The 27,969-nt window shown below is 38.6% G+C and overlaps 1 protein-coding gene across 2 annotated transcripts; it reads left to right on the top strand.

Annotated features, from left to right (window-relative positions):
• The first annotated feature begins 121 nt into the window (after positions 1 to 121).
• Positions 122 to 26,100, top strand: snx2 (sorting nexin 2). 2 transcript variants are annotated; one of them, XM_082555476.1, is made up of 15 exons: positions 124 to 357; positions 4,867 to 4,966; positions 5,254 to 5,414; positions 7,209 to 7,275; positions 7,984 to 8,027; positions 8,376 to 8,517; positions 9,581 to 9,659; positions 12,539 to 12,614; positions 15,620 to 15,733; positions 16,429 to 16,522; positions 16,760 to 16,965; positions 17,391 to 17,534; positions 24,191 to 24,271; positions 24,365 to 24,436; positions 25,032 to 26,100. In XM_082555476.1, exons 1-15 carry the CDS (start codon positions 259 to 261, stop codon positions 25,080 to 25,082), a joined length of 1,530 nt encoding a protein of 509 aa, XP_082411602.1. In that variant the 5' UTR covers positions 124 to 258; the 3' UTR covers positions 25,083 to 26,100. The 2 variants fall into 2 exon arrangements, with proteins under 2 accessions (XP_082411601.1, XP_082411602.1); XM_082555475.1 differs by lacking the exons at positions 24,191 to 24,271; positions 24,365 to 24,436; positions 25,032 to 26,100 and adding an exon at positions 18,674 to 19,247 and having other exon boundaries at positions 122 to 357.
• Positions 26,101 to 27,969: the final 1,869 nt, after the last annotated feature.

The raw sequence follows: 27,969 nt of genomic DNA, 5'->3' as shown, positions 1-27,969 counted from the left end.
TTTCTTTCAATTTATGTTTCGTATTTTCGCAGAGAGGTTCCACAAACTCGTGGCGGAGTGAGTCCTCTTCTCTTTCCGCGCTGGCTCCCATAGGGATTCCTTTTATTGGTCACATGACAAACTGGGAAAACCTCCTGACTCCCCGCTCCTCCTCCTCTCGCCCTGTCAGTCGACTGTTTTAGGGCTGTGTGTGTGTGTGTCTGTTAGCTAGCTGCTAGCCATCATCACCACAATAAACTGCAGAAACAGAAGACGGATATGGCAGATACAGCCAGGGACGCTCCACCGGAGCAGACCGACTTCCATGAGCTGGAGGACGGGGAGGAACTGTTCCCGGAGCCGGCCACAACACAGGAGGTGAGGAGGAGGTGATGATGAGGGGAGGCCGAAGGGGAGCTGTGGCAGGCAGGGCGTGATGCCTCCAGCTGACAACAGATGGAAACTTAGAGGAGGGGCAGCAGGCAGGCTGGACACCTTAAAATCGCTTAATTTTTGAATGAAGTTTGGCGTGTGTGGAGGCTTCTATTGCATATATCTTTGCACTGTCATCATTCACGAAAACGGCTAAAAATGCGAGGTGTTGATACACCAAACGGTGGCCTTCTAAGCCACTGTTACAGGAGCCGATAAGGTCTATTTGGGCTGAGAAAAAGCGCAATGGAGGTGTGTTTTCTTGCAGTCAGGTGACAGTCACACAGGTGTAAATGATACATTCAAGGCGGATTGGAAAAAACGGAAAAACAATAGTTTAGCAGATTAAAGTTTCTTTGTTTCTTTATGTTTGTGTATCTGAGCTGATTAAAGACAGTGGTTAAAGTTTGAAATTATTATTTGTCAAAATTATGTAAATATACTGGTGAAAGCAGCCCAGAAAATCCAGCAGGCAGATTATAGTTTTTTGACAAAGTGAAGGGACACCGAAGATACTCAAAACAAACAAAAGAAGAAGAAATATCAATGTCAAAATGTTGAGTAATAATATGTAAAACGGCAGTTTTACTAATGCTGAACTAGTTTGTTGTATAGGGCTTGGCTTTGATAAGATTTAGATGGCATTAGTGGTCATTATTCCAGCCTTTTGTTTGATCAGTGGAATATCCAGAGAGTAATTACTGTCAAATATTTGTTGTCTGCAGCTTCTTAGACTTAAAGGTTGGATACAGTACTTTGTGACACATGACAGCAAGCTGAACATTTCTGTGTTTTGGTGTTGACTAGATTTGTTTGAAAACGGAATCATTTTTTTTTTCGTATTAGTGTTAAAATGTTTGTTTTTAAAGGGAGCTCAACAAAGCTGCAGCACAAACATTTGTAATGGCATTAAAAGCATAGACTGTAAATGAAAGATGGCATCATGTGAGCCCTCGCCATTTTGAAGCCTCACTTTTTGCATTTTGGCCACAACCATGTCAGGTTTTTGGAGGCACAAGTGGACGTATTTGGATGAGAGGGTGACATGCAAGATGTATGAAGAGTGAACAGTATGAAGCTTGGTTAGCTTAAAGTATTTTTAAAAACAAACTGAAGCAAAAGCTTCCTGTGTGTGCCACACAGCAGACCATATTATGTTTCAGATAATTGCAAGAGGTCACCAGCATCAACTTGATCGGGAGGTCCAGTTCAGTTAGCTAAAGCTTCTTGTGTCAATGAAAGTGGCCGTGCCCTTATTAACTTCATGATCATGGGAGGAAAAAAAGTTGGGTATTGACAAGCGCCAAGTGGCCCTTTGAGGAATTATAGATTTTTGCACCTCCTGTTCCCAGAGGTTGCTGCATGCATGAGAGAGCTTTTTTGTTCAGCTTTTACATTTGTTGATGTGTTCTTTATACCATCTTTGTCCTTTCTGACCATTTTTGACCAACCCGAATCACTGTGGTGCGTGTTTCAGCCTAAATAGAAACAGGCAGGTGCAGAAAAACGAATGAAGGAGCAATTTATATTCTCTTGTTCTATGATTAAGAGGTAAATAAAACAAATTACAAACCATGTTAAAGAATTTGCATATAGAAAAACAGGAGCTTTTCATAGTGTTGGAACCTCAAATCAGAAACAAAGTTACCAGCCTGCAGCAGGAAAGTGCAAACACACACACACACACACACACACACACACACACACACACACACACACACACACAGGTTCTCTTAAACGGGCCTCTTTTTGTCATGTCAACACTCTGGTTTTTCTTCCCGGTGATGATTGCCTTTCTTGAGTGTCACAACAGCACTCGTGTGTGTGTGTGTGTGTGTGTGTGTGTGTGTGTGTGTGTGTGTGTGTGTGATGCACTTCTGCACTTCCCCATCTTAGCAGCCTGGGTACAGTTTCATGGCCCACATGTTTCTTCAGAAGGACTAGTAAACTGACAGAGTGACCACTAACGTTTTAACTCCTCCTCTTTCCCGCTTTTGTTTTTGGTTTGCAGGAAGGTGAAGCATATTCTCTCTTGTGTGTTTCTGATCATAATCCACTATGTATTTCCTCCTATTATCATTTCCCCCTTCCTTAAACGACTGCGATCCAGTCTGACAGTTCTTCAGAAAACCCACCCCTGGTCACACTTGGTTTTAGTTTTAGAAAGATGTTGATTGAAACAATAATTTTCATGTTTTTGTGCTGCAGGTTTTGCTGTTCTATTTTCTTGTAGTTTCTAGTAAATTGAGGCCCTTTAACGATTACATTTGAGTCATATTTTTTGTAAGTTTCGCATTTGATTTTGATTCAGGGTCCAGATCAGCGGTTAGTTTTGTTTTCATGAATTATCCATCAGTTTCCTGTGATTTTCCTCAAAGTTTGTTTAAAGCCTCACAGTTTTGTTGGAACTGTGCAAGTTTGAAACACTAGTTGTTGAATGGAAGCAGCTGCTCTGCTGTGTTTGTGTGCGTGCGGTGTTTCCTCTGACCCCTCTTTGCTTGCTGAGTAAGGAGGGAGGAAGCTCCTCGTTATCATCACTCATTTCCTCCTCCTGCCTCCACACTCAACTCTTTCTGTCCTCTCAGCTAAAAACTCTCCTTCGTTCGTTCTTCCCACTTCTCTCTTTCTGGGAGTCCAGCTGAGTTCTGTTTGTACAGGTGTGGTTCATTCAGTATTTTACCACCACACTGACCAGAGAAAGCTCCATCTGCCACCCTAATAACCGGCCAATCAGAACAGCCCTCACAGAGACAGCTCGATGTTGTTGCCCACATTGGCATTTGATTAAACTACCAATCCAACTTTGTGGGGGCCTGGAGCCTATCCCAGCTAGGGCCGAGGCAAGGTAGACCCTCGAGGGGGAGTCGAACTCTGGATCTTCTTGTTGTGAGGCAACAGTGAATCAGTTAAACCTAATTAATCGGAACCTTTTCTCTAGTCATGTCATCAGCGTGTTAGAGATCAGGCGTTAAACTTGGAAACCTGCACATAAAAATAATCTCCACTCCTAAAGCAATAAAGTTGCGACACACTCTACACAAGTGATTCATAAACTGTCAACTGCTCTGTGCAGTTGACAGTTTGGGCTGGGCAGGAGTGTGTTTAGGTCACTGAGAATCACTTTCTTCTTCCCTGAAAAAGCAACGGAAGTGTCAGAAGACTGCATATGAATATGTAGAGTCTGTAGTCAGGATTGTTGGTGTCTTCTTCTTGTCTGAACAATCACGTTTGAGCACACTCTGGTTGCGTGCAGGTAAATGGTTCTTGAGTAGAACAATGATGACCACATAAAGAAATGACCGCCAGTCAGTTCATCACTGTGAAGAATAGAGCTTATTAATTTGACACTGCTATCAAATCAGTACTCAGTATTTGCAGAATCCAAGATATCAGATTCAGTGATGGTGTAGCCCATTTCTCTGAAGTCCTTGTGATGTCTGTAGTGAGGCATGAGTCATTTCTAATCTTTGAAGTCTCTTGTTTCTCTGGAGGAGGCAGCCTGTTCAGCCTTTGTTGGTGCTGCTGATCGATCAGTTTTACCTTCAGTGTTTGTGGAGCAGCTGGCCCAGGCAGGAAGTCCTGTGGTTCAGCAGGATGGATGATACACACTGCTGGAACCTTTCTTTTTTCTCTTTTTTTTCTTTGCCTTGCTTCTTCTGTAGAATATGTTGAGTCTGCACAGCTTCTGTGCAGATGTGGCAGCTGCTCTCCTTCCACTTTTCTTCCGCGCTGGCAGGAAAGAACTTAAATTTGAGTCAGTCTGCTGTGACGTGAAAATGACACTCAGGCTCTGTGGAGTTCAGAAGTTTGCTGGAAGTGAAACAACGTGGAGTAAAGTGCAAACTCCAGCTTCAGTTTTAAGAGGAATTCAGTGGTTTCTGCTACACAGATGTAGGCTGTTGAAATTTCTGCTGTGCCTGCATTAGTCACCTTTTAACAGATACATATTAACCCATTAGAGCCCAGACCCATTTTTATTGTCAGGAAAAAACTTCGGGACAGTCAAAGTTGGAACTTTAACAGGAACTTTCCTCCATGTGTGAAGAGGCGATGACACACGTGTGACCCTGGGTTCTTATGAGTTAATATGAAGTCTGATTGTAGAAGCGGAGATTTAGAAGAAAACAGACAAAACAGTTTTGTTATGCTACTTCGAGACATTTTAAACTACTTTTTTTTTTTATTAAAGTCTTTGCAATACAGAAAGCTCTCCAGACTTGGATATTAATAAAGTATTTATTTAACTGAAATATCAATGATAGATTCTCAGTCTACCAAAATCAATAGGTGATGAAAGGAAGCAAGGCATGAAATGGTAAATAATTCAAATCTCTGCACAATAAGATGTCATTGTGCACAGAATTAGTACATGATATAATTTATCATCAGGTCAAAGCTCCTTTGTTCCTTGTTGCACAAGATCTCACACTTTTTTGCATCTGTGTTAATGTGCAGTCCCAACCAGCCAGTTTAGCTGCTGAGGACATCAGCACCAACTCAAATGGACCCAAGCAAGACTCGCTCTTTGATGACGATCCAGAGGATCTGTTTGCAGGTAGGAATCCACAAACTCACTTTCACATTAAAATTAAACTCCAGTGACTACAAAGAGAAGGACAGAAATCTATGCAAAAAGGACCTCACTGTTCACCGTCTGTGACTTCAATAAAGTTGTTCCCGATGAGCTTTTGATGAGCTGGATTCCCGTCTTGCTGAATACAGAATGATATTCATTTAGTAAATTATGGTTCCATTAGAGTCAAAACAGATGAGTCATTGGAAGTATGAAGCCTGAATCACACAGTCTCAGTGACTTCCTGTTGTGTCTCTGTGGTGTTATAGAAGCGACAGAGGAGGTTTCGTTGGACAGTCCAGAGAGAGACGTTCTGCTGTCCGATGGCCCATCGCCTGCCATCACCCCCATCACCCCTCCCACGTCCGTCATCACCCCTCGCATTGGCCACACCCACGACGACATGTTCACACACTCCTCATTTGATGAGGTAACACTCAAAACTGGCTTTTAATACTCTGATAGCAGTTCCTCTAAAGTCTTTCTTAAACAAAGTGCTTGTGTATTTGTGTATTTTCAAATTGGAGCAAAAATTTAGTTCCTACATTTTATTTTAATTTAGATTAATTTCAGTCTCATGAGTTTGAGACTTAAAAGAACAAAAACATCTGTGACATAATTTTATTCTATTCTTCTTCTTCTATTATTGTGACATATTTATATTCTATTTTCTTCTTCTTATAAATTTGTTTATTTGTTCTAGAGCAAATGCATTTTCTGAAAGGCTCATTTTAATGCATTTTTTATCATCAAATTATAAAGGCCCGCAGGTCGTTTAACTTCTTGAATGTTTCTTTGTTATCTCAACAAAGGATTTCCAAATTGTGTGTAATAACTACCAGATTTAATAACTGTTTTATGGCAAGAGGCAGGTATACTCTCAGTGGGTTGGTAGACTGTCAGAGGTTTAGCACAGATTTAAATTATTTTACTTTGACAAATTTAAATTGCATCTTTTTGGCATATCGAGATGACTATAAGTGCTGGAGAAATCCATATAAATATTGTGATATGTGGTGTAGCGCCTGACTAGTTTCGCAGGTTAATGTGACACTGAATATGGTGTTCCTCAAGGAAAGTATTCTCGGCCCTTTTCATTGTATGTGTTCAGCAACATTATTACGTATAATATTGTCAGATATTTCTGCTGCTTGTATACGTAAAAATGTTTTAGAACGTCATGAACATAAAGAGAGGTCTTACATGTGGAATTAAAATACCAGAAAGACAGAGACTGAAGCAGCTGCTCTGTCTGAAGGCACAAGGTCCAGATCTGGTAACAATTTTAGACTCTGACCTGAATTTTATTAGACATTTTAATACGGTGACAAAAATGACTTCGAAACATGAGACAATTTTTAACTCCAGTGTTGCTGAAATGCTGACGCATACTTTTACAAGTGACTTAGGTTACTGCAGCTCACTTTGTACTTGACACCTTAAGAATGCTGACAGTTGGCGTTAATTCAAAATCCTGCTACACTTCGAACTCCAATTACTCGCTTATAAAGCCTTCAATGAAGTAGTAGCTTCCTTTGTCAGCAGTTGCCTTTCAGTTTATGTACCAACAATGCCTCTTTGATTATACTGCCTTACTCTTGAATTTAATGGCACTAAAGTGTGGAATGGCCTCCTTGTTGTATTTTAATTGCATTTTGAGCAGTATTAGAAGTTTGAATGGTGAGGATTTTAATGTTTTATTGTATTGTTATTTTCTTTATCTGTAAACCACTTGGGTTACTTTGCATGAAAGGTGCTAAAAATTAAAATTGGAATCTCATTGTTTCAAAACTTACATTTATTGGTCAGCTTGCATTCCTTCTGTTTTGGAAGGTGTAGTACTTTTTTTCATCCTTTCTTAAAGAAAACCTGCATTTATTTAGAAAAAGTATTTGGCAGAAAGTAAAGAAATCCCTGCTGAATGGGGAATTGTTCACACATATACTTCTGAGTGTTGAGTGGAGTCTAAAAAATAAATAAATCAGAAATGTTGTTTTGAAAAAGTCTCAGATTACACTTTATAACTTTCGATTTGATTCACATTTCTATTGTAATATTATCGGTTAGTAGCTAAAGGACATCAGTTGCTAAATATACAAAGTGCATTTTTTTTTCCCTGTTGTCTTCATTAAATATTCATCTTGCTGTTGTGCTGATGTCAGACACTAACACAATTTCCCTGGAGGAATAAAATTGGGAAACGTTTTGCTCCTATTTTCTGTAGATTGAAGAAGAGGAGGGCGGAGATTCTTTTGACATTCACATATCGGTGTCTGACCCAGAGAAAGTTGGTGAGTACATGGCTTCACATCATAACATATCCACGCAAAGATCTCCGAGATGCTTCCCAGAGCCAGAAATGCAACTGATTTTAGTGGCAGCATTACGAGACGGTTCTCTCACTCACTAAGCCTACATTTCCCATCAGCCCCCTGTTACTCTGCATTTCCTCTCGTCCGTTTCACATCAGCTTCTTCTGTTTTCATCAGCTTCCACCACAAATTGAGAGATGAAGAAAAATGCAGAGGAGACACCAACAGTCTGCTTAATCACAATCTTGGTCATCATGCAGGAAATTATTACACTAAGCATTAGCACTGGAGCTTTGCAGCCCTGCTAGATCCCTGAACAAACTCTGTCATTAGTTATTCAACAGGCACAGTCCCTTTAAATAAATATAAAGGTCAAACAAGGAACATTAAACAGTAAATTGCTGATGCTTGTCTATCACCGCAAGGAAACACATGAAACCAGTTTAACTAGTCTGGCACCTGATCAGTGTATTCCTGTTACATCAGTCAGATATTTGTCTTGGTGTATAATTACTTCTTTAACAGTGACAGAGTGTGTGTGTGTGTGTGTGTGTGTGTGTGTGTGTGTGTGTGTGTGTGTGTGTGTGTGTGTGTGTGTGTTTCACTGGTTTGTGTAAATACTAGTGATGCAATTGAGTAATTAGAGTAATTATTTTAGTGTGAATCAGCTTTCTGTGTGTGTTCCAGGTGATGGGATGAATGCATATATGGCCTACAAAGTGACGACCAAGGTGAGATTTTTATACAACATATTCATATAATGTTGATTTTTGTTTAACATTTATTTTTGTAATTTTATATTTCTAACATAAAGGTGGTATAGCAAGGGGGACTTATCATTCTCTTTTTAAACATTGCTTTAATGTTCAGTTATCTTTAGCTAGGAGAAAAACATTTTACTAATCAAAAAATCAAATTTTTTAGTTATATTTTTACAAAAAGTATTCATTAAATTAACTCTTCCTAAAAGCAGCGATGGCTGAAAGCTTTAGAGGCCTGCCAAACTTATATTTCAGATGTTGTTTTCTTCTACTCATAATTTATCGTTCTCTGTCTTTCTTTTTATGTCGCTCCTTCAGACCTCCGTATCCTTGTTTAAGCGAAATGAGTTTGCTGTAAAAAGGCGTTTCAGTGACTTTCTGGGTCTGCACAGTAAACTGGCCTCCAAGTACCTGCACATAGGCTACATCGTCCCCCCTGCACCGGAGAAAAGCATCGTAGGTGAGTAAATGCAGCGCGACATGCTGCACCTGCTCGACTCCTGGGCAGATTTCAGTATCTGCAAAAAAAATAAAAAAAATCTCTTCATTAATTTCATTTTAACTGCAGTCTAAGACCTGCACAGATGAAGCAAATCAGTCATTAGTCACAACACTGGGACGTGATACTCATCCCTCAGCCTCACTAAGAACAGAGCATTTGGGTCCTCCTCACCAACCATTTACAGTGAAGTCCACAAATGTTTGAAAAGTGTAACAATTTTAACTTATTATGTGAAAAGAAACCAATCTATGATTTATTGAATTTACCTTGAACCCCTGAAAATACAGAACTGTCTATGTATACGAATGTCTGAAATTCCAACCCCGTGACTTCAAGTTGAAGGTCTGCTCTTTAACCGCGTCTGGATTGGTTCATTTCAAATCTATTTTGGCAATTTACAATTATGACGCTGTCCAAAGTGTCTATACTTAACAATGCTTTTCTGTCACACCTGTCAGAGGGTTTGTATCAAGATAATGTGGGCTGCCCAGAGTTAAACTGCACTGAGATAAAGCCCCAAATTAACTGTCAGGGAATGCCCTGTGAACTGAACCCTGAACCACTAGACACACAAATGTGTCTGTGCTCCCTGGAGCATGATTATCTGTATTAAAAATATCCTTAAATACATCTAGCTAGCCAACCATTTAATTTAGCAAAGGACAGTAGATCTGTATAATGAGCACATGAAAGAGCATGTGGTCCATAACACTGCTATTAATATATAAAGATATTACTTTAAATAAATAGTAATTTATTGTCATAATGTTATTAATATATAAAGTTTAATATGTATAATGTTTACAGGAAATTTCATGTATTAATGCAAAATATTCACTTACGTGGTTTTAATTTTTAATTAATACACTGAAAAACAATATTAATGTCGGAGAGGAAAAGACTACAAGCATGAGGAGGCTGTGAGAAAACTGACAACATATCCATGCATGTGTTCATGTAAATGTCCCGTCCTTAACCTGTTTGTTATTCAGTTATGTTAATGAGCTTCTCCTCTTTGCAGGGATGACAAAGGTGAAGGTGGGGAAGGAGGACCAGTCATCCAACGAGTTTGTAGAGAAGAGAAGGTCGGCACTCGAGAGGTATGAAAGATTGTCCTCAGACATTTAACGTGAAAAATGAGTGTTTGTGTGTGATGAGTGACCTGCTAGCGAGCATTTTCTGGTTTATTATCTATAGAAATCAGATTACTGGGAAATATGAATCATCACAGCCCACATTTGCATTGTATCATTATCATGCGGTGATGATGTAACGTTGGGAGCAGTTTTAGATCAATTATCTCTGATGCTCTCAAACACTAATGGAGGTCTAAAAATGCACATCAGCTGCTAAACACTGTTTGTTTTCCTTTTTTTGTGTTTTTTAATGTGTTAGAAAGTCAAGAATATTTGAGGATAAATATAGATTAAATTATTAGACAACCTGACCTGACTTTTTTTCAGAACGTCATGCAGTGTGACTACCTGACAATGAATCCACATTTTTGCATAGATTTGGCCTCTTAAAGATATGCAGGCCTAAACCTTTGATCAGCCTGTTTCAGTTTAAGGGTTATTTTCAATAAATTGCATGCTCAAAAAATGTTTTGTCACACTCCCGTTTCTTCTTGTTGCATGTTGGAGCTCTACTTGGAATCTTGTTACAACCCAACCATGCAAAATATGACTTTTTTCCATTATTCAAGTGGTCTTAAACATTTGATCAGGACTGTATCAGAAATATCCAGTTAATTCAATACATTTGCAACTTTTTTGTGGATGCTTTTAGTCTCTTTCTGGATATTTTGTATTTGTGGTAGATGTGCTAAATTTTTATTTATATCAGAGTTATTGTTATGTACAGCTGCACAGTTTGTTTTCTGTCATTGTTCACCCAGAATGATGATGAAATAGGTATTTAATTATAATCTGTGTGGTGTTTCAAAAGTCTAAAAATGTGAGAGAAACAGAGCTACCTTAAACAGGGGATTACAAATATAAAGAAATGACTTGGAAATGTAAAAAAAAAAGAACTGAAGAGCTGTTGTATCAAACGTGGAATTCAGGCCTTTTTCACAGGAGACTTTTAATTTGCCTGAACCTTAAGCTGCTAAACTGAATGTAGCTGTTAGTGTTTTCAGACTGTAAATAAATGATGGTTAAACCACAAATATCAGGTGCATCATTATCAAAACCTCCATCTTTGTGTTTGTGTCGGTTTGTGTGTGTTATGTTGAATGCTGAGCAGTAAGGTGGAGGGAGGACGGGTGGGGCGGGGCTGACATTCTGCTGCCATTTACTGATGCTGTTTGATTGACAGGAAGGTCAGCCAGTGACAGCTGATGGAGCTCAGAGCTGCTGCTCAGAACTCCACCCTGATGGACGGACACACACACACACACACACACACACACACACAGTTAATAAGATCACATTAATAGAATTTTGTAAAGTTAAAAACAAGTATACGTTGTTTGAAAAACACTTTTTTCCCCTCCAAAAGCAAATGCTGTGCAAACACCAAACCAACAATGGGAGAAGGTGGAGGGGTGTCTCCAGAATATAGAAATGTAAACTTTTGGAGGATTAAACAGTCCGATGGCAGAATAGAAGCCATCGTCGGTGTGCTGAAAATGTTAAATACCTCTCTTTGTGGAATAAATTTAGCTCATTAAATCATGCACTCGTGTTGCTTTCAGAGCCCAAAGATTAGCACCCTGTGAGGGCTGCTGCCCGTCTAGAGCTCACTGCGTTCTCAGGCAGTTACCTTTGCTAGTCTCACATGGGCTCAGTTGGACATGACATGGACTTTGTACTGTGGTGCCGAAAAAGTAAAGCCTGTTTAGCATTATTGGATCAGACATTTCTCAAGGTCAGGTGTGGCATCAGTTAATAAGAGAGTCGAGAAGTGTAACAAATAGATGAAAAGATGGTCTACATGAGAAACCAGAATGGGTGGCAGGCCCGTCTCAAGCTACCAGTAATGACAAGGACACTAGCAAAAAGCAAAAGTAGAGAAAATCCTGTCAGGAGGGATAAGAGTCTGTGCCCACCACCTGCAGAACCGTTCCCCTTATGGGGGGTTTTCTTGTTGCCTCTCTGGCACACCTGTTGTCACTATCATTTGCAACAAATGAGGGGCAGATTGATATCTCTTAAGTTTAACTGACTTTAAGTTTGCAGCCACACTTTAAAGATGACTAAAGAAGAGCCATAATTACTAAAATCATTTATTTTTCTCTGGCGGCTGCAGCTTCTCTCACACAACAGGGAAGATTCACTTCCCAGAACAAACCCACTCAGTGAGTTGGTGTACTGTGACATTGTTGAATAAAGCTCCGGAGACTGCTGAGGTGTTCATTCTTAATTTAAAAATTTCTTGCCTTTTCTTGCTGCTGTTGCTCTTCCTCTCTCGCCTGCTTTCTCCCTATACATGCACCACTGTTCCCTGACATGAGTTTGTCACTGGTCTGATTGACTCCCTGCAGTTTGATGCTTTTCTTTTTAACTTGTTACCTTTTTAGGAATGGTGATTTGTAGTAAAAGTCTGATACTGTGACAACCCCGACTTATAATATAAATTTTAAGACAATATTCCAAAATCCAGACTGAAATGCAAACGTTGCAAGCTTGATGATCCTGCCAGTTCTTGACCTATAAGCTGCCCATGATTTAGAGTTGTAATATCAGGAGCATCATCAAATATAAGTATTTCACAGCAGTGGTCAGATCAGAAAATGTGTAAAACTCCAGTGGTCTGTTTTGGATTCATTGCATAAGGCAGTGCTTTTCTTTAATTAGAGCTCCTTGAATGGCACGTATAAAAACAGAGCTGAGAATTGCAAAATAATGAGTTTAAACACCAGCCAGTCGTGTCAAAGAAGAAGCTGATTACTCAATGTCATCTGGGATGGCACCGGAAACTAAACTTCATAAAAAGAAAAGTTTATCTTCTGATTCATATTTCTTCTTGTTTTCAGATATTTGATGAGAACGGTGAAGCATCCCATCCTGCTGAAGGATCCTGACGTTCTGCAATTCCTGGAGAGCTCGGAGGTAAATAAGAAAAATTACACCTTTTGCTTGGAGATGTTGGACTCATCAGCGTCAGTCAGTGCAGGCAGGACTTCCGACAAACCTCAGCAAACTTGTTCATTATCATCACATCCCTGCGCTTCCACTTTTCCCTACTGAACTGATGTAGTTTTAACAGCAGCACTTCCTGCAGCCCAGTGTCTTTTGAATGTAGCGGTGGGCACCAGTCTGCATCATTATTTAGAAACTGCTTCAACGCTCCACTGCAGAAAATCAACACAACCTGCAAACCTGGAGTCAGACCTCTCTGTTCTATTTCTGGAGTTTAATTTTTACTTTAACGCTAAAAACTGAGTTAAAACTCTGAGCAGCACGTTCAGTTATAACATGCCGTTTGTTTGCGGTGAAACTTTTGAATCAGGTGAGCTGAAAAATCTATTTATTTCCCCACACAAGTGTTTGTCCATTTATTTTCCAGACAAACAAGAGATGGTATTTCATGCATTAAAAACGGCGAGCACTTCCACACTAAACCTTAATTGAGAGAAAACCTTTAGTGCAGCAAACTCTATGAGTAGCTGGAGCTGAGTATCGATATCCAGTGCTTAAGGATTTCTATGATGCATCACGCTAAAGCTGGAGACTGCAGAATAGTAAACATAGACTGTATAGAAAAGATGGTTTTAGCCACCGTGATGTCACTAACTCGTTAATGAAGTCTCGTTTTGAAGTCTTGATTTTAATTCAAGTTTATCTCACACTAAGGTTACCTGCACAGTGCATTACACAGACACAGATGTCTGCTAATTAGTGCCAAGTACATAATAGAATACTTTCACTCAACAAAATCCACCAACAGCACAAACACTGTACAGAGGTCCAGTTCACTCTCATTGGCTGAAGTCTAGTGGATTGCTAGCTACGCAGTTGATACAGATTTGATATTCAAACAGGCCTTAATAAAATTTAAAGGCATAAGTAAAAGCGAGAAAAACCATATACCTTTTAAAGCTGTCGCAAATGAAGTAAAAGGGAGCAGCCACAGCTTTATAAAGACTAAAACCAAAAGATGTGCCAGACTGTGAAGCTTCTCAGTTGCTTTTGAATCCAGTCTCAAGTGACGATTAGAGGAATGAGCTGAATGATTTCACTGTTAGAATCTGGGCATCGCCCCCTGCTGGACATTAAAAACAGTGCAAGTTATACAGGCAATGACAGCTGCCTATTTGTTCTTTTTTTTTCACTGACACTGGATTATCCACTAAAATCTCTTAACACAACTGCTGTGTGCTCATACACCTCATAGAACAGAGTTAAGTGTATAAGAAGTGGTTGATAAAGATGAACCAACAGGAACAATGAAATAAATAAACTAGAAATAGATTCAGCTAAATGTGTCAAATTAGCTGACGTGTTATATCTGTCTGGACTGCTGTTGCATCTACAGTTGTACCAGCAACAACTGCTAATGAGCCTCACATCCATAAGAGACTATCTACTATTACACTGCAGGGAAACTAAGATGTCCTAACCCAACAACTGCTGTACCAATCTGATTTGAAAAACTCTTTCAGCATCAATAATCAAACAAATTAAACCGTGCATAATTTGGATGCATATGGTATTATTTATATAGTTTCATTTGCTATAATTGATATATTTTTTGCATATTTAACTGGGCCATCTGCACTGTTTCGACCGATCATGGTGGGCCGCCTTGTTATTGAGCCACCACAATTTGCCTAACAAGTTCCCCTTAAAGGTTGTTTATCTGAATGTCCATAGGCCTGCTAGAAACAGAGCTACAGGATGACCATAGTTGAAAGATCAGGGTACTATTTTGATTCAGCCTGTGAGAACTAATGGCATCTATGTAAATGTCATCTTTCTTTAATCATACCTGAAGGTAGATTGCCCTAACAGAGCAAAAAACAAATAAAACCCTTTAAAAAAAGGCAAAAAACAGGTCCTCACTTTTCCAATCTCTTCACTTCTTTTTCCCAACCAGTGGCAAAATGTCCCAACCAGGTCAAAGCCCAGAGCCGCTGCTGTGAACAGAGCTTTCCAAAAACTGCCTCGGGGCTTAACAGCCTGCGGCGTTTTCTGTTTCCTTGTTTTATTGTCCACTCCGACAAATCCTCGGCAACATCGGATTCAAACTATCCTACCACCGCCCCGCTCCCTCCTCTCCTCCCCTGCTACCCACCTGACTGTTGGTGGGATTGTGTTGTGATACAGCTGCAGTCGTTGGGTCCAGAATAAATGGCTTTGTGTCACAGATTTAACAGGTGAATTGCTCGGACGCTTGACCGAGCGTGTCGGTCCGTCTGGCCCGCTTAATGAAACACAACCAGAGGAGGGAGAGGTGGAGGGAGGGGGTGAATGGCACCGAGCTGCAATTGAAAGCTATTTTCACCTCCCACCTCAACTCATTTACCCTCGTCCCCCCCTTAACTGAGGGCCCCGGGGACGCCGCCGTCCTCCGGCTGCTGCTGCTCCTGCTAAATGAGATTGGAGTAGGGGGGGGAGTAAGCCGTCACAGGAAAACCCTGTATGTCTGGAAAAAGTAAACTTTTCCAGAATGAAGAAAAATGAGGCTGTTTTCAAATGGGTGTCCCAGCTTTTTCATTCTGATGCAAAGGATTCTGTGATGGTTTTTGTAGCCGTAAAAGACGATCAGCACATAAAGAAGCTGCATTAAACCTGTTTGTAGCTAAAATGTGGTAGACAAGACAATCAGAGAGGAAAGGAGAAAAGACCACAGATGTTTGGAGACGGAACCGGAACGAGAAACAATAGGAATTGAAAAGTAGCAGGGGAAAAAACTCAAGGAACAAAGTGATCAGGAAGGTGGAAACAATCTAAATCAAAGAGACGGCTATTAAACGCAACACATGCAGTAAGGATGAGACTAACGAAAAGCAGGAATAAGCTGAAATGTATGAAGAAATGAGCCAAATAAATATAAAGGTAATGAGAACCTGAGCTTGTTTGTTTGTTTGTTTGTTTGTTTGCTTGTTGTGTAGTTGCCGCGGGCTGTAAGCACTCAGGCTCTGAGCAGCGCCGGACTTCTGCGAATGGTCAACAAGGCGGCAGATGCAGTCAACAAGATGACCATCAAGATGAACGAGTCCGATGCTGTGAGTGACGAATAGAGAGGAAGGGGCGAAGGAGGAAAGGAGGAGGGATGAATAGAGAGACTGAAGGATGTACAGAAAGATGGGAGAATATAAGGAAGACAGAAAAGAGAGGAAAAAGATCATGAAGGAAGGAAAGAAGAAACTCGACTGGGGGAATAAGGACTAATAAAGAGTGTGGAGAGGTACTACTGAAAATGAGGAATGAAAAAAGATTAAGAAGGGTGAAATGAGAAGGAGGGAAGATGGGATGGAAACAAGAAAATAAGGAAGACTAAAATGGGAAGTGAAATGCATTTTAAAATATAAGGTGTGGGTAGAAATGAATAGGGAAAAGATGGAGGAGGGAGAAAGAAGGAAGTATAAACAGATGGTAGTGAGCCAGTAACTTAAGGAGGGACAGGAAGGACAAAAAGACAGAAGATTGGGGAAAAATAAAGTAAGGAAACGCAAAAGAAATCTGGAAGTGGGGCGGAGCTGGGGGAAGGAAAGAATGAATGTAAAGCAAAGCAGGAAAATTAAATAAGGAGGGAAAGAAACAGCTGGATGAGCAAAGAATTGGAAATGGAGGCAGAGGTGAAAGTGACAAGAAAAGGGAAATAAAGTAGGAAAGATAACAGTAAGGAATGAAAATCAGATGGGAACACTGGATAAATGAAGACTGTTTTAATGGCTGGGTGTGTCTGTGTTTGTGTCAGTGGTTTGAGGAGAAGCAGCAGCATTTTGAGAATCTGGACGTTCAGTTGAGGAAACTTCACACCAGCGTGGAGTCTCTGGTCTGTCACAGGAAAGGTACGCTTAGTGTTTACCAAAACAAATGTGTTCTCTTTGACACTGTCTTCTTTGTTTTCCGTATGTAGACAGAGGCTGAAAACTGTATTAAGCCCAACAAAAGAAAACACCTGAAAGTTTTTAACATAGAAGTTAAAAATAAAAGTTCTGATAAAATGTCCGAACTCTTCCTCTGCTTGTGAGTAGAGACCCTGTAAAGTGTCTGACTCTTAAAGTCCTCCTCTCGCTCCCCTCCAGAGCTATCCGTGAACACGGCGCAGTTTGCCAAGTCGGCGGCCATGTTGGGGAACAGCGAGGACCACACAGCTCTGTCTCGGGCTCTGTCCCAGCTGGCTGAGGTGGAGGAGAAGATCGATCAGCTGCACCAGGACCAGGCCAACGCTGACTTCTACCTTTTCTCCGAGCTGCTGGGTGACTACGTCCGCCTGCTCACCGCCGTGAAGGTACCACTCACGACTGCTGAAGGTTCCCACTACAAACGAATGAGAGGTTAATCCGGACGTGCTGGAGCTAAGAAGCGTAGAACTACATCTGAGCTACATCTGAGCGACCAGATGTAGCTCAAGACTGTATGTCTGATAAATGGAGGATAAAACGATAGAAAGTGACATTTTTGTTTGTTTGTTTTTTAGCTTATTTTCTTCAATAAGATTTTCATTTTTTCATCGTTACAAATAAGAATGTGTTCTTAATGGCTGCATAAAGGTTACATCACTGCGCCATCTTGTGGTACAAGTGGGTTTTAGACTAATTCACATTACAGACTTGTTGGTCACAGCAGTTGTTTCTTCATGTTCTTTTGAGAGCTTTTGTTCATTTTTGATGGTTTTAAGAACAGAAATTACAATAAGTGTGTGTGTTTGCTCAGGGTGTGTTTGATCACCGTATGAAGACGTGGCAGAAGTGGCAGGACAGTCAGATGTTGCTGCAGAAGAAACGGGAAGCTGAAGCCAAACTGCAGTTCACCAACAAACCAGACAAACTGCAGCAGGCCAAAGACGAGATCAAAGAGGTAAGACGGTCGTTTTGTGAAACATCATCACCAAAAATAACATTTACTATGATAGAAATGACAAAATATCCCATTAGAACACATGGGATCATCCCATTTTTGATATTTTTGCTCATCTGGTCATCAAAACTGTTGCTTTTTTTTTTTTTTTTGATGCAATGATTTTCAGACTTTTTGCCCATCACAAATGGGAATTCAGTTTGAAAGCACACCCACACCCACACCGTGTCATCTGACATCTTTGTTTTGCCACACAAAGGCACTTTTTACAGCCCAACAATTTGTGCATTAGTGTCACAACTCTACTTTACATATTAGAACTTTCAGCAAATAATCTGAATTTGGTTACAATATTAGAAAAGTAAGACATTTCATTGTGTTTGGGGGGGTTAAAGAAGCACCATCCACCTGTTGCAGACTGTGTTTTGGGGAATCTTACAATTTATGCAATTTTATGTGGCTTTTTTATTTCTTTTAAATCAACCCGTTTTGTTCACTTTTTTTTTCTGTCACTTTTCCAAATGCTTAATCGGCGTCCAGCTGTTGGTCTTGCTGCTTTTGGTTCAGACGCAGCAATCACTTGAAGCCAAATTTCAGAGGAAATCCTTGATTTCCAAATTCCTCTGTCTTACCTGGCACCACCTTATCATTAGCCAGCTTCTCCCAAAAGATAATACACCTGGTCCTGAAGCTATAAGACTGACAGCTTTTATGATGCTGTTAGCTCTATTTTCTGTAGTTGGTGGGCTGCCTGCACAGGAGCGTCGTTTTAACATCCTCGCTGTCAGTCAAGGCCTCTGATGCGTCACCCTCTGATAATTCCGTCTAGTTTCCAAAATGAAAACACGACACACATAATTTTTTAAAATTTTATTTATATTGCTCGCTTTTTTTTTCTTTTTTCTCTGATCTCAAATTGCCATCTTTATTCCACCTGGACCAAATTCCCGTCTAATTACTTTCTAAGGTTGGGTTTTTACTCTGAAACCCTTCCGAGTATGATTAAAAACATATGGTGTCGTTCAGGAGCGACTCTCCTCTCTCTGTGGTTTTGTTTCTGATGGGATGCCCGGTCAGGTCGAATAAATGCACCTTCACGGTTCATTCATGTGAAAATATTTTGTTCTTTTCGTCCGCAGACTTCACTTGAACTCGGTACGACAAACAAGAGCAGAAGAGAACAGAAAAGTACTTTATTAGAGCGTCTGTTGAAGCTGTCACCACACAAATTCATCCTCCGTGCTGTCTGTCAGGATTCAGCTCACACACACACACAAACAGAGACGGTCGGGGGGGGGGGGGTCTGCGCATTAGAGCCGAGCAGCTGTCAGATGTGGGGTTTTGGGTGGAGAAAGGGGGGGTTTTTTGGGTGAGGTGGGGGAGGCTGTCAGAAGCTGCAGACGAGGACAGATCACAGTAGAGTTACAACCAACATTTATTTGGAGCCGACGAGAGTTTTGCCGCCTGTCAGGAGTCAGGTTTTGGTTCACGCTTTGACAACAGCCAACAGAAAACACACACGAGCTTTTTCTAAAGTCCAGAAAAAGAGTTTTACAGCACGCTGCTGCTGCTGCTGAACCGCTGCTGCTCAACCACCGCTGCACACATCATGTTAAATGTTGACTACGCTCTGCTGGATTTTAGGTAAATCTGTTTTATCCAATCCCAGCGCTTCATTTAAAGAGAACTTAAAATCAGGGATGTCCTTCTTTTTTCTTTTTTTTTTCTTTTTTTTTTTTTAAATGGTAAATGTTGTTTTTGGGGTTTTTTTTAAGTTTCTATTAGTTTTTGGTAATTTGTGTGTTTTTCTGTGCCCGTGCTTGCAGCATTAGTGATGTGGAAGAAACATTTCTGAAAGATTACATAAGGAAGGAAGTTGACTGTGGAGCTTAATGGGTCTCTGCTTTACTGCCATCCGTTAAAAACAACAGCTGTCGTGAACAGTCAACACAAAGTGAATCATATTGGTTTTTTTTTAATATAATGTCAGAGTGAAAGGAAGTTGTTTTTTAAAGCTATGACGGAGCTGAACCTCCATATTCCAGATCAAGATGAATAATCACACAAAAAGAAATGCAGTATATCAGAGGTTATGGTTTAATAGCTCATGACTGGGTCTTTATATCCATACCTGAATGCTGTTTGACCTAAACAGAGTCTGACAAAAGTTGCCCCCATGTGTGTGATTTTGACCTAGATTTCTTACTGCACTTCTACTTCCTCTCATTCCTTCAGCGGTTTTTTTTTTTATATTCCACTTGGCTTCTTTATTCTAACACACAGAATTAACTTCAAACCTGAATGTCATCATAAGTTTAAGTTTGCCTTTAAACAGCCTTTGCCTGGAAAAAGGATGCACAGTGGATGTAGCAATAAAAGCTTTCTTGTACATTTATGGCCACATTAACAGTGTGCTATGATACAAGAGTCTATTTAATGTCAGTATGACTCAGTAGATGAAAATCAACTATGAAAATTATGTATAATTGGTGTTATTTTGGGCTGTAGTTTCCTCTGTCACAGAGATGTGGACTAGTCTTTGGTGAACAGTCAGATTTTTAACCCACACTGCCCCCTGTGGGCAACACACTGAAATAACTATCAGAGTCTGTGAATCGGAGTCTGAGTTTTTTTTCTAAAATAATCTAAATAATCTTTTTTTTGCGCCAACACATTTTTTTTCCCCACACTCAATTATTATTTTATAACACAAATGATCATTTCTGAGTCATTTTATTCCCATTTTTTAAAAAAGCTTTTATTCTTTCTAATTAATTTGTCTTTTTTTTAAAAAGAGTTGCATGAATGGTTTGATCATTTTTATGCTTAACAACATTTCATCCTTATTATTGAAAGGTAAAGAAAAAAAGAGCATGAAGGGAATTTTTTGGGACACACAATTACTATTAATTAACCCCAAATAATTAATTAGTTCATTTTCAAATTAACAGGATATTTTAACAGACTTTTAAATTTTTCGATTAAGGGCTTTCTTCAGTTTAGGAAACTTGACGTTGTTTTATAAGAAACAAGTCTTCCTCCTGTGTGATGTTTAACACATTACAGCTAAAACAAAAATATAATATATATAGATTCTTTTTTTTTTTTTTTTTTGGTGGTGATTTCCTTTCTTCACTAGATGAGATCAGAAGGTTCGTATTTAGAAACCATTCTCGGTGAAAGACGCTCACTCTTCATCTTTTCCAGCTGTGGTACGACAGCCTTTTAAGGAACTCACTTGTTCTGCTTGTGTTTGCACTACAGGGTCCAGAGGGACTTGGGTCTAAATTAAGTTCTGTAGGATGGTTTTACTCTTTTAAAAATGCCCCTTCTGAGGTTGTGGTGCTGACTGATTGTTTTGTTTTTCCCCAGTTTTATATCAGATTATTTTTGGTTTGTTTTTTGAGTAACTACAGTTAAGGAATAAAGTAACCAGATTACATAAATAGTGGAGACAAAATACTTCCTCTCTGTACTCTCATGTCTATACCTGTCTGCAGACATCTTCACCAAGTCCATCTACACAAACCCATGTACATTAAAGATGATATGCATTTAATTGAACACTTATTTTTCTTGTAAAACAGAGAAAAATAGCAAGGAAACCATTCCTCCCAACAACCTAAAATCCCAGACTTCATCTTTATTTCTACGAACGTGTTATTTATATAGAGAGATATCTTTTATACTAATTTAGTTTGCATACAAAATAATTAGGATGGGCCTTTCAAGAGCACAAACTTTCTAGATGGAGAGGCTACATGTTTTTCTTATTTTCTGAGACATATATGCTGTTACAGTGGTGCATACTCAAGTTTCAAATGAGGTCAGTATATGTGCAAAATCCCTGTGAGCCAAAAGCTCAGGCTTCAGACCGCTCGAATCTGTCTTGGCTCTTAATGGTGTCAGTGAGCGCAGATATCCCATATACGGTCATCTCGGGCACAAAGAGCCCTCACCAACCTGCTGTTCAGACCTTTGGTTTGTTTGGGGCAGTCGTTCAAAAGTTGGTTTAAAGGAAGGGTGTCCTTAAAGGGGAGGGCCCAAAACTTGTTTCAGATAGTTAGCGGGTACACTGGAACACAAATGCACCCCCCAAGATGAAGATTATTTTAAACTATGAGTCATGAAAAGCTAATCTGGAAGAAGCCAAAAATGTCTTCAGGAAATTTTAAACCTTTTTGTCATCATGTTTACTACTGATCTTTTATGATGATGTCATTTTGGCCATTTGCCTGCTGGAGCAGTACAACAAAAACTGGCAAAAAAGACATCACAGGTATTCAAAGCATTTAAAAGAAAAACATTTAGGCTGTTAGTGAATGTCTGGTGGATGGACAATCAAGCTGTTTTGTATTAGATTAGAAATATTTTATACACTGATTACATTTTTAAAATTACATGTTAATTAGTGAACTTTTTGCTCCTCCTTCCAGTCTTTATGCTAAGTTAGGCTAACATCACTCCATAGTGAACACACAGATTTATGTTTTAGAGCCATCTGAATATTTCAGTCCATAAAATACTTCAGATTTTCCAGTGAATGTGTCACATTAGATAAAATCACGAGCGAGACGTATGAAAATACAGTAACATGATCAAAGTGTTGAATTAAATCTGCAACTATCTAACTAGACATAAGCTGATAAATTATGTAAAGACATGCTCAGCATTTTTATTTTGTGTTGGAGGGAGGATTTCCTTTCCTTTCAGTGCCTGCATTTCTCCTCTGTGTTTTTGCTCATGTCTCTGGATCTTCCTCTATGATTTTGGAAGCTCTGAGCATTTTTTTTCCCTGCCTCTTAACTTTTGTTGCATTTTTCCTGCCATGCCTTCCTGCAACCAGGAGATTGAGGAGGTAGGACCTGCCCTGTCTGTCTGTCCATCCATCTCTGTGTTCACCTGCCCGACCGCCTGCTTCACACCTTTGAGTTGCTTCTCTTTGCTGTTTAGTTCTCATATTTATCAGTATTCATTTGTGGCATATTGTCATGTTACCCTTTTTTCTGTTTTGCTGTTATGGCCCGTCACATGAATCAGACCGTCAACCTGAAGAGTTTTCTTACAGCCATCAGGTTTTGAACCAGTTTAAAGTTTCTCTCTTTGGGACCAAATGTTGACTCAAAACTTTCAGTGAATGGACAAACTCTTTCATGTGACATCGAGTAGTCTAGTGATACCCAACCAGACACGCTTGTACCACAGATCAGGTTCGCTTTGGTGATTTGAGCCATCTGCAGCTATTGAGACTGAGAATGCCCAACTTAAGTGTGGATTAAATGTTAAGCATACAGGAAAAAATGGTAGCTAAATCAAATAAAAAGCCAAACGTACCTTATTAATTGCTCAAATAAACAATGCTAGCTGGACCAAAGTGCCTTATTTATATGAAAGCAAGCTATGAATTACAGACTGACTGTTCAGTTGTCTGAAAAATATCATCGAAATCTAGCTTTTATATAATTAGTGGTGTTAGTATTCGGTTCAAATTGAATTAAATGAGAATATTTGCGACCTTATCAAAGGGGTACATCCGGCAGGAAGGTTGGGAATCGCTGATCTAATCAAAGTCTTTATAAGCATCCTCATAGCTTACATCATAGTTTTTCTTGTTTAGTTTAGTTTTTTTATCCATGACCACATAACAGATAATAATTTAGTTAAGTTTCATTGTTGTTTTATCCTTTTTAAAGACTTACTGAACTACAACTGTCTGTTAATTAAATATTAGTAACCTTAATAAAAAAAACATGTAAAGTATAAAAGTCAGCTCTGCTGAGTCAGTTCTTAACAGGGAAATGTGATTTAGGTCTAAGCTCTTTACGAAAACAAATAAAATGCTAAAGTCGTCTTTATGAGCACCGGATCAAAGATCAGGATGAAAAATAAAAGTATGACATTAATTTGTTTCCTGTATTAGCTTAAAAATATATTAAAAATATATATTTTCACAGTCAGTCGTTCATTTAAACATTATTTTGTGTTCTTAATTCCTTTTTTTTAACACAAAGGAAACTAGTTTGTATAGAACACTTTAGGTTATGTACGACTAAATAGTTCTTCCTGTTATATTTAGGGCGCAGAAATGTTGGCATGAAAAATATCGTGTAGATGAACCTGTTACTGACATAATCAGTGTTCAGGTATTTGCAATGTGTCAAATATGCTCACAACATTTCCTGTGATAGATCCCATTCTAAATCATAGATCCCATTCTAAATCAAGTCCCAGTTGGATTTACTTCAGAACATTGTTTCTGTTCCAGCTTTTCCAGCAGGAGTTTTAATAGACAAAGTGGGCATTTTCAAATTTCATGCTTAAGATACATACAAGTTACAGGTGCACATAAGTCAAATCTGATTTTTTTTGGTTAAAATATGCCTTTGTAAACTTCAAACTATCAGTAACAACATCAGTAATTACTGATTGGTATTGTCATATTGTTTTTTTTCTTATTTAAACTGGCATGTGAAATCAGTCATCTAGAACAATCCTAATTATGATGCAGTTTTTAAAGCTGCACTTTTGCAGAAAGGCATTAAACACTTAATAATAACCAGCAATGTTTCTAAAATATGACAATGAAATTTAGAATTACAGAAATATTCTAAATGTAGTTTTCTCTTTTCCCTTTTTTGTATGTATGTGTGTTTCAGCTGGAAGGGAAGGTCCAGCAGGGTGAGAGAGATTTTGAGCAGATTTCCAAAACCATCCGCAAAGAAGTCAGCAGGTTTGAGGTGCGTGGGTGAATGTGAATATGAATCGGTGAACTGTTAAATGATGAAATGAGGTGGGCAAATAAATATACTTTTTATGTCATTTTCTAACAGAAAGAGAGAGTGAAGGACTTTAAAACAATCATTATCAAATACCTGGAGTCTCTGGTTCAGACACAACAGCAGGTAAACAAAACTGTTAGTGACATTTTTCATCACAACTAAAATACTCTTGAAACGCTCTTTTAAATATAAACTTTAAATTAAAAAAAACTTTTGTGTTAAACTTTGTAAATATCATTTATTGATATGAAAATTAAAAAATGTTTAATTTTCATTTGAGCAAGATACATATTTTTTGTGTAAAAACTGTCTGAAAATTGCACTTTTTCAGAAAAGGTAATTACATATTTAGAATATAAGATAAAATAAATTGCATATCTGAGTACTGAGGACTGATGTCAAGCTATAAATTTTGTTGTCTTTTATTTGACAAAGAAAGATTAAAAACACGGATTCTAATTTAGAATATAAATAGTTATATGCTTTATACAAATATTTAGCACTTGTCTCCATTTTAATTGTTATTTTGGGAACAGTTATGCAGTTAAAAGTAAGGAAATTACAACCCATAACCAAAACAACAAAACTGGCACCTACAGGCTTCCATATAGTGTGGATGGAACGAACAAAACAAGTTTTCCATAAAAATGAAAGAAAATGCCTTGTGTTTGTGTTTGTCTCCTAACTGAATATTTCTTCACTTTTTTTCCTCTTTCAGCTGATAAAATACTGGGAGGCTTTCTTACCTGAAGCCAAGGCAATCTCATAGAATCCGATCTACTCACAGACAGTCCTGACTGGCTCTTGTCAAACTACACTACCCATAATGCACATGTCCTCCTGGGTCCTTCCTGCTCCTCCTTATTAAGCTCAGAGTAAAGAAGAGAAGTGAGGCAGCAAATCAGCTGAAATCTGATAAAGTTCACAATGTTTAACTCCTGCCCCCCCCCAACCCCCCCGCCCCCCGCTGTGCTGCGTTCATGTCACGACTGAGGCTTTGGAACATTTAGAATAATACCTTAGGAATGCTGATACACCAAAACTGATTTCTGAGTTCCCTTATTCATTTTTATGAAGTCTAAAATCTGCAGGGAGCAATTCTTTGGGTTGAAAAGTCGTATTTTCGTAATAATGTGAACGCAGCACGGGTTATGGCCCTGGTGAATTTTCTTTTCTTTTCTTTTTTTTTTCTGTTTTTAAAAATTCTGGTTGATTTTGTTTCTTTCCTTGTTGTGCATGAGGAAAAAGGTGATTGCAGAAAGCTATTTAAGGGCTTTTTACACAATAATGATCAATATTCAAACTTTTGACTAAAGAAAATTTTTGTTTTTGTTTTTCTCCATAAGCTTAGCATTTGAAGGCATGTTTCCACCTTAAAAATGTGGAACGTAATTCACATATATTTGAGATTTGAACTGATAAAACAAGATATTCCCTTAAATAAATAAATAAATGAAAAATAAATTGGTAATTTTGAAAAAAGGAATTCATAAGAACAGTTTCTTTGAAGAAAGCGTTTTGATCCTCTCAACCGAAATATTGTGTCTTTAGTTAAATGAAGATATTTACTTTTCATTTCTTTTCTGGTTTTCTACTACCCACGAGTGCTGGCAGTTAAGGATGTTAGGATTTCTGCACCTCCAACTTTAATCTGCCATTCCCAGTGACCTGTGGGGAAAAACAAACAGGACCCCTATGCCCAGCTTACCTTATCGCCAGTTAAATTTCATCCAGTTTAAGTCACCAGTTTATTTTACTGAAGGAAGTTTTTGCCTATTTTTTTTTTTTTTTAAACAGTTCAAACTGCTGAGTCAGAATATGCGCTTTTATTTTGAAGTTTGGATCATGAGCTGTGAAACCGATCCAGAGTATGTGATCAAGGACGACCGACTGCATCGTGTTTGTGTATTGTGTCTTGTTACCTCCTGCCACCTGTTCTTTCACTTCCTCTCATTCCTTTCAGAACAAGAGCCTGTGTTTTTGTTGCTGTATGATCGTAAGTGAAGGCAACATTTTCTGTTTCTGTCCTCTCTGAGCCAACAAGAGCAGAGAAGGAAGACTCTCACATGCTGGTTTGGTTCATTGCTGTTCTCGAGAAATTATGGATGGAAGTTTCTGAACAAAAACTTTTAGACAGTTTTTTGGGCAGTTAGTTTGAAACCCTTTTGAATATGAATAGAACTTAATACGCTTCAGTGGACACTGTGACATAAAAAAAACATTTTCTTCTTTTAATATTTTCCACCTTTAAATGACAAATTTACCAAATTTCTTGGCCAAAATATAAGTCTAAATAAGTCAAAATTTCAGATTATCTGAAAATTTCAACTTACTAAGTCAAACTTCTGAGAAAATTTGTTTTCTTTTGCTTCTCCCAATTCTAATGTGAATCTACAAGAGCTGCAATATCGAATGAAACATTAGTAGCCATAAAAAAATGTGAACATTGATTTTCTTACGACTTGAAATCATTATACGAATAAACGATAATGCGAGAATGCCCCTCTGTGGCAGATTTTCTCTATCTCTGTGAAATCATGCTTAATATACACTTAATTACTACCTTATGAAGCTTCAGTGTGAACTGGGCCTTGGTGGTTTTCTTCCTGCTGCTCATGTTCAGCGCAGAGAGGAGACTTTAAGGTTTTGAGTTTTAAATTAACAAGAACTGATTAAATCAATCAGAAACTGCTTGTTAGTATTTCTGAGTTTTGGAAGCTTGTGGTGTTCCAAGCTCTTCATTACAGATGAAGGATTTCCTTCAGGGAATGATAATAAATCTGGAGTTCGGAGCGTCTGAGTAGTTTCAGGCTTGGTGGAGGTGAGACTTTGTCAGCTGACTGAGTAGGTGTCCGTCCAGAGATCAGCCTCAGACTGTGAGATTAATTTTTTACTCTTTGTTAATTAAGGTGACGACTTAAAAATCCTGCAGAATATGACCTTGATTTTATTTTTTGTTGAATTCAAAGAACACTTTGCTATCCAACGTCTGTCATAAAATCTACAAATCAGATATTTTAGCTTATTTGATACAAGCAGAACGTAAAACTGGAATTACTTTTGATTTTGACTTTTCTTTTGGTGCTCAGCCCACATTACTCGTCAGTCTTAAATTCTACAAAACTATGTTGATTGTTGTGTTTTTGTTCATGTTTTGTTCCTCATTTCCTGCCACCAAATGATGTGCAATGGTTGAGAACTTTTTATTTGATTTTAGTTTTTGTTTAGTTTTTTTTTTTTTCACTGATGATGAAATGCTTTATCTGCTGAGATTTTTTTTTTAAAGCCATTTTGGTTTTGATGTGACATTCCTGAAGTGTGACAGAGCAGACGTTTGAGTACAATAAAGGAATGTATCTCATCCATGGTTGGACTGGGTTTCAATTATTTATCTTCTGACTGGTTAAGCATCAGTTTATCTTCATTTTTAAAGTAAACTTAAGCTTTAACCTATTGTAAGGCTTGTAAAAGCTTACTGCTGTGAATGTATAACAAAAAGTATAGGTCAGATAATAAACTGAGGTTAATTGATTCAGTAAGATTATTATATATTATTAAATTACAGTAAGATTATCATTATTATGAGCTTTTGTTTTTCATGTGTTTTTTCCTAAAGACTTTAGATAAGTATATTTACATCAAACTCAAAGAGGTCA

This window comes from Aulonocara stuartgranti (genome assembly GCF_965226115.1).
Source record: "Aulonocara stuartgranti genome assembly, chromosome: 12".
Classification (NCBI taxonomy): domain Eukaryota; kingdom Metazoa; phylum Chordata; class Actinopteri; order Cichliformes; family Cichlidae; genus Aulonocara; species Aulonocara stuartgranti.
This window is presented reverse-complemented; position numbering and strand designations above follow the sequence as displayed.

What these genes read in the sequence shown, in the direction of transcription:
- snx2 (XM_082555475.1), top strand. Translation starts at nt 259, where the DNA reads ATGGCAGATACAGCCAGGGACGCTCCACCGGAGCAGACCGACTTCCAT. An exon ending in TCCAGAGGATCTGTTTGCAG is followed by an intron (nt 4,967 to 5,253) that starts GTAGGAATCCAC and finishes GTGGTGTTATAG; the next exon opens with AAGCGACAGAGGAGGTTTCG. An exon ending in CCAAAGACGAGATCAAAGAG is followed by an intron (nt 17,535 to 18,673) that starts GTAAGACGGTCG and finishes TTTCGTCCGCAG; the next exon opens with ACTTCACTTGAACTCGGTAC.